At 35.7% G+C, this 12,713-nt stretch overlaps 1 protein-coding gene across 2 annotated transcripts in view; it reads right to left on the bottom strand.

Annotated features, from left to right (window-relative positions):
• Positions 1 to 2,946: 2,946 nt before the first annotated feature.
• Positions 2,947 to 12,713, bottom strand: part of CAND1 (cullin associated and neddylation dissociated 1) — a 52,378-nt gene continuing 42,611 nt past the window's right edge. For both annotated transcript variants that reach the window (XM_089920973.1, XM_022571598.3), the window contains 7 exons: positions 11,323 to 11,464; positions 9,476 to 10,969; positions 8,301 to 8,396; positions 5,739 to 5,908; positions 5,496 to 5,660; positions 4,260 to 4,367; positions 2,947 to 3,501 (listed from right to left, as the gene is read on the bottom strand). In XM_089920973.1, the coding sequence (XP_089777099.1) occupies positions 3,277 to 3,501; positions 4,260 to 4,367; positions 5,496 to 5,660; positions 5,739 to 5,908; positions 8,301 to 8,396; positions 9,476 to 10,969; positions 11,323 to 11,464 (2,400 nt within the window). In that variant the 3' untranslated portion in view covers positions 2,947 to 3,276. The remainder of the gene's footprint in view (positions 3,502 to 4,259; positions 4,368 to 5,495; positions 5,661 to 5,738; positions 5,909 to 8,300; positions 8,397 to 9,475; positions 10,970 to 11,322; positions 11,465 to 12,713) is intronic.

The following is a 12,713-nucleotide window of genomic DNA, read 5'->3' as shown; positions in this document are numbered from 1 at the left end:
AGAGCTAGAATCAACATTTACTGAAATTTTTAAGCTCTTTAATATCAAAATATTTACTAAGCATAATATATCTAGAGATTGGCAGTTAATTTTAACAACTGAAATTTTTGGTAAAATTTTTGATTTGGGCAGAAAATGTTATTTCAACTTCTAAAAAATTGTCAAGTATTTGACATGTGGCTAAACACACCTTACAAGGTTTATTAGTTAACCAGTAAACTGAATTTTTCAGTGACTGAGGATGTTGTATATTTCATCATTTTAAACTTCAATCATGCCTATATAATCATATTCATATATCTGAGACTGAGCTAGATATAAAGATATCCCTTAAAACTGGTTAAATGAGATATGCCCATATGTTATTTCTTTACCATTTACCCAACAGAAGTGTAAAAAAACAAAAAACATGATTTGGTTACTTATGGTTACATAAAAATTATATAAATATTCAAACATTTGTTGAAGTCTCCATACTCCAATATTTTAAGAATTCTAATTCCCAGGGGTTAAGCAAATTTAGATATCATTAATGAATACATGACCACATTTAAAAAATCATTCAGTGCTACTGATTTAAAATTTTTAGTTTAGTCTTTGCCATAGCAAATTTCCTTTCTGCCTTAGTTTCATAAAATAACGTAACCTAAAAACACAACCCCATACTGAGCTTTCTTTAAAAAGAAATTGGGGGGCTTCCCTGGTGGCGCAGTGGTTGAGAGTCTGCCTGCCGATGCAGGGGACACGGGTTCGTGCCCCGGTCCAAGAGGATCCCACATGCCGCGGAGCGGCCGAGCCCGTGGGCCATGGCCGCTGGGCCTGCTCGTCCGGAGCCTGTGCTCCGCGACGGGAAAGGCCACAGCAGTGAGAGGCCCGCGTACCACAAAAAAATAAAAAATAATAAAATAATAAAATAAAAAGAAATTGGGTAGATCTAAACAATTTAAACGTTCTCAAGAAAATCAGAGAGCAGCTGTTCTCTTACTATTGTAGATCTCCTGAGGAACCTACATATGCAGAATTGCTAAGCAGAACTTCCTAATATTTAAAAGACCAGTAAGCAGTATGAGTGGCAGATTATGACTGAATGCCACACCTTGCAACTTCCATTCCAATATCAGGACATCACCACTAGAAGTATGAAGTTAATCAGTATGACTCAGCATTTAAAATCTGAGTATCCTACTTTTACTAATTTTGTTATTTATGTGAGTATATACATATAATATATATTATATATATATAAACACTAAAACCATATCTACTACTAGAAAAGAGCAGAATCTTTCTTGTTAGAAGATAGAATTTCAGCTATATTAGAAAAGTTAGCCATTTTGCAAGACTCAAAAAAACAAAAAAAAAAACTGTAAGCATTTTAGAAGTTAAAGAATGGAGAAATCCAATACATGAAAAGTATATGGATTTAACTTCAGACACTTAACTAAGACATTCACACAACATATGCATGTCAGTCTCCTATATGGTCCTAGAGCCTGCAGTATTGTAATTTATTGTGAAATGATGTAACCAAATACTTAAATATATCCACAACATCTATATCACGGTAATGCATAGTACATAATATACCAACATCTCAAAATAAATTTCTATTACAGTTTTATGCAAATTATGGTATGATTATCACCTGCCACATTCTGAAATGGCACCAACTTCATGTAATGGTCCATGTCCTAATCAAAATCCTTACTGGTAATGATGTCTTATGCATTATCATCTGAATATCTGAAGTCAAGCTGTTAATCTAATAACCACAGTATGTTACCAATTAAAATCACCGCATATTTGGATGTTAAAGCAGGTTAAGCAATACAGCAGGAAAAATACTTCTAATTCACAGTTTCAAAAATAAAGGGTGCAGTTTTCAAATATCTGAATGCTTAAAATTGGTCACTCAATTTAACAACTGCCTCCTTCAATACATGTAAACTATGTTTGCACAGCATTAGGAGATGTCTTTTATTTCAGAAATTAGTTCTTACTGTTACAGGAGCACCACAAATTTGAAGGAAGAGGCTACAGTGTGAAATGAGCTCACTGAAGGATATGTTAAATAAAATCTTAACTACAATATAAGGTACTGTTTCCCCCAAGCACAGACCCTTTAATCAGGAAAAGTAGTCAACGCTTACCGAATACAATATGTAAATTAGCTCTCCAAGAAAGGGGGAAAATCTAACTCAACTAAAAGAAAATACTATTATTAGCTAACAAACCTGTGATAGCCAGCTTCAGAATTTTCCTAAAAGTAAAATTCAAAAGCGTATAGTTATTTGACTCTTTCGATAAGGAATGTAGAGATACAAAGGAAATGAAAGAAAAATCTGGCTTTAAGAATTTCTAAGTGGAAACACACGCACACAAATGGGTAACTGAGAAAAACTGAGTACTTAAATATTCAAATTTTAAATGTATATGAAAATTTATAATAGAAAAAGAAGTGGCGAATTGTTATCATGACTTGATTTGCTGAAAACATCTGCAAATTCACACTGGCATTAAGAAAACCAAAGTTTCAAAAATTTACTCCTCTCTCTTTCTCTCCAGATATGTTTTCTGTGCAAAAATAAATATCTGAAAATTGCACTAATACAATAATACTTATTTTTACTTTTGTATTATGAATAATCTGCACATGCTGCTTTACAGACAATACATATTTGTAAACTTGCTCATGCAAAATTAGTGTGCGCAACAGGGATACTGTTAATCCCCATACCTAAAAAAAAATGATATTATCTCTTTTAAACTGCCAACCCCTCCGAAATGTAACAAATCTTACACAGGTATTCTTGTCTGCCACAGCTAAAAATCAATTTGTGCTGCTGAAACAAAAAGTTATACAAGAAAAAGAAACATGGTTTTTTGTCTTGCAGAATTTTTGATTTTTAAATAAGAGAAAATTTATAAAAGAAAGAAAATTCATGGTCACAAAATTTTAACATTTTAATCCTAAACATTACAGGGTAAATAGATACTGGACCCTATCTCCATCAATCCTAACTTTTAGATGTCATTTTAAATGTTGCCCTAACCACTAAAACATTAGTGGTTTTACAACCTCTGGATTATGGAAATACGTATTTCTGAAATAAATGCTACAAAAACAACAATGGAAGAAAGTCAAACTGTCTCCACGAAGGAAAAAAAAAAAGTGGAACATTTTGAAGCTTTACTTCTCTTTCCATGTCTTATGATTAACCTGTCAATTCAGTGCATCATATGGTCAATGTAATGGTCCCCAGGTTGAACCAACATCTAACTAGTGTCCATTGATTCCAAGTTAGTGGATGACGAATCTTTTTGGATACTTTCAAAGATGGCTGCCAGCTCAGGGTTAGAACTGATCTGTGACTGGAATTCACTCATCAGTGGACTCTTCTCTGCTTCTGGAATGGTTAGCAGTGCTGCTACTGCTCTCATGGCAGATCGCTTTAGTTCATCTTGCTTTTCAAACTCCTGCTTTACTGAGTTTGCTTTTACCTGTAACAATGAGTAAATTTATATTACATGCTATAAAAGGCAGTTCTTATACAAACAAAATTTAAGCACATATAAATAAAGCAAAGCTACTCTTTCATAGATCCAAAAGGCACATTATTCTTCAAGCAGAGTTGCTCTGAAACTTCTTTTTAGTAGTAGCTATGTATCTCCTTTTAAGGGAATATTCTATACAAGGCCCATTATAAAAACCAAGAGTGGGATCTGCTTATTAGCAAGTCCTACTTTGTCCTCTATCAAGAAACTACCCCTCTAGCTACCTTGTTTATTCAAACATGTCATGTACTGACATCTCTGTGCCTTAATTCATATAATTATTTTTGTATGAAAAGTCCTGTTTCACCTTCTGGACCTAAAACAATCCTGACTTCTCAAGGTGCATTTTAAATGCTGTCACGTGCATATGAAGCCTTCTGTGACCCCCCCCCACCCCCTCCTCCACCAGAATTAAACATTTCCTCCTCTTTTGTGGCCCTATCACACTATTTAACCCATATCAGTACTTTAAAAATATGTGTCAGATTGTTATAACAAACTTTTAAGAACAGCATTTAACAGTACTAAGCTTTCTAAAACATCCACATTTGAAGGAAGTGAGGAATAGGAATAATAAGTTAACTTTTGAAACAAACTGCTACATAAGGGTGCTAGCATAGTTAAATTTGGAAAACCACAGTATAGAATCAACTAGGGATCCTGAACATACTAAGTCTGGCCTAAATCAATGACATCAACATTACCTTAGTTGTACATGTAGCACGTAATGGCTCAACAAGTCGGTCCAACCTCTGCAGTACTGCACTTGGACAAAGGGTAGAGAGTCTCACCAACATTAAAAATGTGAGCATCTATTATGAATAAAAGAGACAAAATTTAGATTTTGCATTATTTTCTAAAGACAAATCCCAAATTCTGACAAAGCTTTTGAAAGGAAAATGACTAACCTGTACCATTAAATTTCATTTTAATGTAATCTGCCATTGGAATCACACAGAATTGCCTCAAATCTTGTCTAAGGAATTTTACCTACAAGTACTAGAGTTACCTTATCTATCATGACAGATGGTCACGGTCCTAGAGTACAGAACTAAAAGAGTGGTTCTCAATCCTGACCACACATTACAGCTGGGGAGCTTAACAAATATACCTATTTTTACTTCACTCATCGGGATAGGGCCACAGACTCAGTATTTTTTAAAAAGCTCATGTGCACCAGATGGAACAATCAGTGAATAAGAAAATAACTGAACTAGAAGAAAAGCTTTATAAGAAGTTTCTACTGTCTTTGCAAATTTCACTAAAAAAACAAAACAAAAAGCCTGCTTATTCAGATTAATCCATAAAGTCCAGTAACCCATAATCTTTTCTCTTAGACCATAAACTGTAGAAATAAAAGGATCCTATTCTTTCAGGGCTCTTTTCATTGAGTTCCGGAGGGGTCAAGTTATTCCATATTACATTATGGAAACGTGAAAGCTGGAGTTCTGATAGTATGGATGAGTTACTGCTCAACTACCACTTTTGCCCTGCTTGACCAAAGGTCCTGACTAGAAGAAAAAGATTTTTCAAATCACCCTTTTATAGTTGACATTTTAAACGGACTTAGGCAAACAGGAAAACAAAAAGCAGTTATGAGCAAAGTTCATGCTCTAAACGTAAGAAGCATGAAGTATAATTTCTCTATGGTTGCTTCTACAGATTGCTTTGTGTATCTGAAAACAGTTCTTCCTCTTATCCTTTAACAAAACTCTTGATATTGACTTCCTCCTCCAATGAAAAGGTTTCTGGATTTTTCCTGTATGTCAACTGATGTCACATTGCATCGCTATTACTTTTGCATATTAGTTTATAACACACTAAAATCATGACAAGCAAACCAATCTTTCTCGCTTAATAACAAGAGTAGATTACAAAGGTGAAAGTCACTAGCAAAGTCTTCTGCTAAAACATTCTATAAACAGGCACAAACATCTTACCTTAATATCATAATGGTCCTTCAAACCATCTTCAACATGATTTAGAAATTCAAAGATATCAAGTCTATCCAGACAACTGTCTAGAAGTGTGTACATACACTCAAAAGCTGCCTTTCTAATATCCAGGCCGTCATCAACTGTATGCTTAAATGGACCCATTTCTACCTGTTGAAATAAAACAGAATATGTAGATATACTAGAAAGTAAAAGACAAGCTTAGGTAAACAGTGCAATCTAACTTACCTCTCTTATAAGCTCCTTTCTAACTTTTGTTTCATTATAAAGATGTGGAAGAACAGTATCTAGAAGATCCCTTATTAATGATGGCTTATTATGTGCTGCTGAGTTGAATGTGACCAAGGCCACTCTTCTTACATTCAAATCTGGGTCTTCCAAAGTTTTTAGGAAATCACCTGAAAAATTGAAAGAGAAGCAAGAGCTATGGTAAGCTTAAAATATGCATTATATTACTTTCCTAAATTGACAGTTTATTATTGTTACTCCTTCAATGTGGGTCATGGAATATGATGAAATCCTAAGTGAGCTATATAATTTCTTTTGACAACAGGTAAACTATTATGTCTGAATGTGAGTGGACTTAATTGATAAACCTGTTCTCAGCACCTTTAAATGCAAAAGGTAAGGAGTGAGAGCCCCAAAAGCTCCCCATTACTTTTATAGATAGTTGATTTAACAGGTGGGTGACATAGAAAAGTGATGGAGCCAGCAACCACAAGACCTAGTAACTTGAATGATTCTCCTTAAAATTCAAAATTAGTACTTGCACTAAAAAAGCACCAACAAAAATGGAATTTTTTTTTCACTCATTCAAAAAACATTTATTGAGCATTTATGGCATGAAGCAGTGGGGATACAGCTGTGGACAAGTCAAATAAATTTATGCTCAGACGAAGTTTACATTATATTTACTTTAAATTTTAATTTCCAAAAGTGAAATTTAAAAACCTGAGTTCAAAAGATAAGCAAGGTGGGGACAGATCCACTGCCTGATAAAGATGGAATACTGTTAACAAGTATATAATTTATCAGATGACGGAGAAATGTGCCTCCCAAAGCCTATTTTTATCTTTAACAAGAAATAGATAAGAGGTCTAAGAATACAAAAAGGAAGAAACTGAAACCTACCATAGGACAAAAAGCTAAAGAAAGCACCTAGCCACTTTAAACACAGATATAAGTCTGGTTGTTCTTCCACACAGGGGAAAGAAATTACAGTGCAAAGATCTCTGGAGTCATACAGACGGTGATCCACACTGCTTCACTTGTCAACTGTATGACCAACTTCTGGCAAGTTACTGTAGGCAAGAGCTTCAGTTTCCCAGTTTATAAAATGAGAATTTTATACGTACATTACTGAACACAGTGTCTGGTACACATGTGATATTCACACAGAGCTACTCATCATTATGTCATCTCAACCCTACCATAAGCAATCTTTTAGAATACACAGGGGAAAAAAGGTATGAGAAGACTTAAATGTATCACAACAGCAATTTGAAGAAATGGGAGGGGGAAAAAAAATACTTCAGACACCATAGGTTGGTAAACTCAAGGTTGACCACCCAGGAAAGTCCTGACTACAAAAAAAGGTTAAGAGGTAGCTTGGGTTCAAAAAGAATTTAAATGTACCAGACTAAACCTCCTCACCTCTGTTTGCTTAGAATTACTATCATGGTGAATTGCTTTCAGTAAAGCACAAACAGTGTTGCTATTATGATAGACAAATGGTGACGTGGTCTAGGATCAGTGGTCCCCAACAACTTGGTCTAGGAATTTCAATTTTAAACAAACAGAATGATAATCATCTGACTGAATAACTATACCAATGATGCACACTGGTTGACTGTTGTCAACCTAGAAAGATGTCTCTAAAGATCTGGCACAGGTCTCTTCCTTTGCTGTATCTTGTACAATGACAAAAATGTGAGTAAATCTATCAAAGCAAAAAGAGGCGAGGGGAACAAAGGCAAGAATCTTCTGATAGACACTTTCTTTGAATTAATTCTAGGTCTCAGCGCTGGCACCCATTTATCCCCCATGTCCCCCTTACTCTGAATTGGTAATCCCTTTCGGTAGTTCTTTTCTTTTAGACTGTGTTTTTTAAATGGCACGAAACTGCAAAGCTTCTTTGCCATATCCCTCTATCCTCTCTGCTGGTATCCCCATTCTTGTCTTCAAGAAAACACCAGAGAGTTTAGTTACTAAAAGCTCTAGGAAAACTGATGATGAAAACAACACAGGGAAGTTATAAAATCATGGAAAATAACACTAAAAAGCTAATTCTTGTCTTCATAGAAAGAGATGGCCCTTTTCTTTCTTGGATAGCTCCTCTTAGGTTGGTAGAACTAATTACCACAAGAATTATCTTTTTTATTCTTAAATTTCTACCTTAAATTTAAAAGCCTCCAAAGATCCCCTTGGGAGCTGGAGAGATACAAGTAATAACGAAGAACTGGGGCCATCACAAGCTCAAATGTGATTCATTTACAACTGGGAAGAACTTCAGATTAGTCAGATAGATCATATATCTTTTTCCTTTACCCATTAGTTTACTTTACGTCATTCCCAAAATATGATTATCGAATGTGTAGTTGACTTTAAAGACATCCTAGCATATTTACTAAATTTCAGCTATTTGCAAAATTATTTTTTTTATGAAAGAATTACCAGACCCTTAAAAGCATTTTAGTTCCTTGGTGATATATTTAGCTATTGAAATGATTCGTTTTGTGACAGTTAACTATTAACTAGTTATTCACTATATTCATCTTCATTTCCACTTACCTATGCAGTTCTTTAATAGGGGGTCAATAGGCTGTGGATGATCAGAAATAGTAAACTTCACAGCTGTAACCACTGAGCTTCGGGCATATGATGAGCCTAATTAAAAATAAATTTTAAGTCTATTGGTATTTAAGTCAACTAAAATCCATGGACACCTTTATCATTTTCAAACCACTTCAAATAACACCAGGGTCTTTAATTCCTTAAAACTCTCTTTGGTTGGGCTCCCTGGTGGCGCAGTGCTTAAGAACCTGCCTGCCAATGCAGAGGACACGGGTTCGAGCCCTGGTCCGGGAAGATCCCACATGCCACAGAGCAACCAAGCCCATGCGCCACAACTACTGAGCCTGTGCTCTAGAGCCCGCGAGCCACAGCTACTGAGCCCATGTGCCACAACTACTGAAGCCCGCGTGCCTAGAGCCCGTGCTCTGCAACAAGACAAGCCACCGCAGTGAGAAGCCCGCACACCACAAAGAAGACCCAACACAGCCAAAAATAATAAAAAACAAAAAAAAAACACCTCTCTTTGGTCAAGAGGGGTATTTCTTATTACTTCCAGGATACTAATGAAGCAAAGTTTACTCATCTTATGAAACGTAATTCCATTAGATTTCAAAAGGAACAATTTCTACCAGGAAGGAGGCAGCCTGCGAGACCAGCAGTGGAGGCTCTATCCCTCACAAAAGGGAACTGGTTAAACCACTACATGACTGTGAAGATTTTTATTAAAAATGAAAGCAATTTCTAAGGATGAACAGCCTTTAGTATCTTCTCCTGGGACAACAGGGGTTGACACTGGTAATCTGAAAACTCTTCTAGAATCTTTCATTTGAACCAGGTTAGTTCACCAATTTTAGTACTGTAATTAATTCTAGCAAGCTCCTCTGGCTATATTAATTCAAGAGACATCTGTCCCACATTAAGACAAGAGTAACATTAAAATACATTAAACACTAGAAACTACAACAGATTTATTTAATCATTATCTAACTACACTCTTTATCCTTTTAAACAACAAGGTGTCATTTGAATATGGCTCCATATCAATAACATAAGGCAATAGGTTCTACATATAACAAGATACAGAAATGTTTTAACTTCAGCATTAGCAATCTTTCCAGGCAACAACTGCGAATAAACAAAATTTTTTTAGATAAGAAAATCTAGGTACCCACCTGATATTAAATACCCCTTAAGCCGTGGAAGGAGAGTTTCTGGATCAATTAGAGTGAGTTTGCCTAGACATTCAGCAACAACATTTCTGGTTCCTTCTTCTGCACACTCACAGTGCTTTAGCAATAAGGCCCAGATGTTTTCAACATATGGTTTAAGGCCCACCACTGATGCAGAGCTAATAATTTCCTTCAAGGAATGAAGCAGAAGATACTGCCTTTTGGGTTGACTGGTTATTTCTTGTAAGACAAATGGCAGATATTCAGGAAGGTTGCCCACACTAATGCTGCCTAATGCATAGGATGCAGCTGATTTGACTTCTTCGCTAGGAGATGAGAAGGCTTCTAATATGACAGATTTTAGTTCCAGCTGCCCACTTAAGTCAATATGATGCCCAACTTCTCCAAGAGAAAGTAGAGCTAAGAGGCGAATAGAATCTGTAGACCTCGAGTTCTTGACATCTTGAATAAACTGACCCACTACAGCTGGTCCTTCTTTAGGGCATGCTCGAGTAAGAGCAGCTACACATTTGGCAATGGAATAATAAGACTGCTTATGAGTAAGAGCTGTGCTCTGAGAATAAACTGGACCAGTCAGCATGCGCAACAAATCCATGTATCCTAGATTATTTGTTCCAGTGACAACCAGAGCTTGGAAAAAGTCTAGCATGGCGCTAAGAGCTCCCCCTTGCAATAAAGGTGATCTAACAAGTCCAATAAGTTCATTGAGAATGGATCCACTTATCTTTGAAAGGGAGGAGGGATACACTTTTGCCAGTGTGGTAAGAAAACTGATAGCCATCTGTGAAACATGCATATCACTTTCGCTGATAAGAGGTGGGAGCTCATCTAGAACTGCATCAATCATGGCAGCTGTCAGGCTATCACTATAGTTTTTAATTAGAATATCTAGAGCAGAAAGGGTACCCAGTTTCAAAGCTCTCTGGTTTTTCCTGAGAAATGAAGCAAGGATAGGAACCCCTTCTCCCAGGACGGGCCTCAAATCTATCTTCAAAGGCGACCCAGCAATCAGTGTCAACGCCTTCACTGTAGTTAACCGCGTAATCTCATTCTTCAGTCTCTCCAAGAAAATCTGAAGGGTATTAGGCAAGTCAGAGCCCAAATTGTCTCCAAGGTTGCAAATAATTTGTCCCATACAGGAAATAGCCCTTTCCTTGACTTCCTGATCAATGTCAGCTGCTTTTAACCTCTTAATGGTGCAGGTAAATAGATCTTTGATGTAAGGAGTCGCATCAAACGAGGAAGGCTGATCTAAAGGACGAATTACTTTGACAAGCTGTTGAGTAACAAGAAGCGCTTCAGATGTAATCTTGTAAAATGGATCTCCAACACAAGCCACCACTGGAGGGACCAAAGCTTGAACATGAGGATGGAAGACTTGAGGAGAGTGGTTACAGAGGATTACATATAGACAGGATAAAGCATCAATCTTCAAATTTGATGAGCTTGATTTATCATTCAGTGAGAAAATGATTCCTAAAACCCAACCAAAAAAGAAAAATCCAGTATTTTTATCCATGGCACCTTTATGAATTTAAAGCTAGTTTTAAAATTTAAAACGAATCCCTAAAAGATTGCTAAAGTTCCCACTATATATTATCTCTAAAGCAGTCGAAATTCCACAAGCTATGATAAATATTAAAGTAAAAAATTTTAGGGTACGATTTTAAACTTTTAACTTTAGGTATTCAATGGTTCTGTAAAAAAGTTAGTTACATGTGCAAAGTTGTCACAAATTATCCTTTTCAAGGAAACAATTATTTAAGCTTATCTAAGTCTTAATAAAGTCTATAATAAGTCCCAAAAGTGATTTACTATTTCTTTCATACCTGGTACAAGTACAGGAATGTGTTGTGTTAGGGCCCCAGGTAATACATTTACCAGTTCAGTTAACATGTTAAAACAACACTGTCGGGTCTTCACACTTTTTTCTTTCATCTGTTTGTGCAGAGCTTTAACAATGTTGGGAACCTGTAATTATCAAGTGCTCATTAGCTGGTTCAGCTACTGGTACTTCCCCAGTACACTTAACACAAATTACAGGGGCTGGGGACAAATGGAAGAATTTTTTTGGTCAAATTCCTAATTCCACTAACTGTCAACAATTTGTACAATACAAACTTTGTTGCATCTACTATATATGTTCTCTTGAAACTATATTTGCTTGATAACTGATAAATAAGAGAGCAGAGAAAAGCTATCATTAGCTTTCTACAGAGCAACAAAAGTCTTCCTTGATTAATTTTACTTATGAAATGCACAAGACTAAATAGAGATCTAAACAATAAAATAATTTTCAACCAAAACTTTAGGAGCATAATTTATAAATGGTTTTTGAAACTGAAATAGCACATACAAGCAATTAAAGAAAAAAGACAAATTATAGAAAAGAAACCATTAAATGGGTCCTTGTGTTTGCTTTTCGTTGGCTGTTACAATGAACTCAACCTCACTTCAAATGTAGTTACAAGTGGCAGGAACAAGATTCAAAGACATCTGCTTCTAAACTTCCTAATGTCAGTCAGTAAATCCTCAACAGGGAATTTACCAATAAATCTTATGGATGCCAGGATACAGACACATACCATATCGAACAATGATGTGAGAGAACTAGAGGCAAAAGAAAACATCTATCTAATTAATTCACCACAGCATCATCAAAATTTCCTGTGATTTTTATCTGCTTTCCATATACTTAGTCAATTGCTTATGTCCTCCATACACTTTATCTTTTCCTTCTACAATTAATCTTCAGTGTTCACCTTTAAGTTCACCACAAACTTTTAAAATTTTTACTACTTGAAAACAAGATAGATATGGCATGTACATCCCCTCCTCTGGTTTAGTTGTTTAGTCCCTCTCAACATCTGTTTTGTAATCTACAAAAATGGACAAATATGTACCCCATAGGGCTGCTGTAGAGACTGCATATAAGATAGGAAAATACCTAGCACGTACTAAATATTCAACAAATGGGGGCTATACAGAGCTAACATTTAGGATCTTAGAAAAGATGTCCTCAAGTGAAAATAATATGTATTTTATCAATAACAATAGCTGGTATATATAAATACTATGTAGCAGGCTTCACTGTATGTTTACATAGATCATATCATCTCTACCTTGGGTAGACAGTTCTAAGTAAACCCTTACTACAAATGAGAAAAGTGAGGCTTAATAAAATGTCTAAATAACTTGTCCAAGATCACACAGCTAAATT

The sequence above is a fragment of the Delphinapterus leucas genome, chromosome 11 (assembly GCF_059928025.1).
Source record: "Delphinapterus leucas isolate spDelLeu-1000000601 "Yukka" chromosome 11, BTC_Dleu_Yukka2, whole genome shotgun sequence".
NCBI lineage: Eukaryota > Metazoa > Chordata > Mammalia > Artiodactyla > Monodontidae > Delphinapterus > Delphinapterus leucas.
The sequence above is the reverse complement of the archived record's forward strand: the minus strand, read 5'-3'. Positions and strand labels throughout refer to the sequence as shown.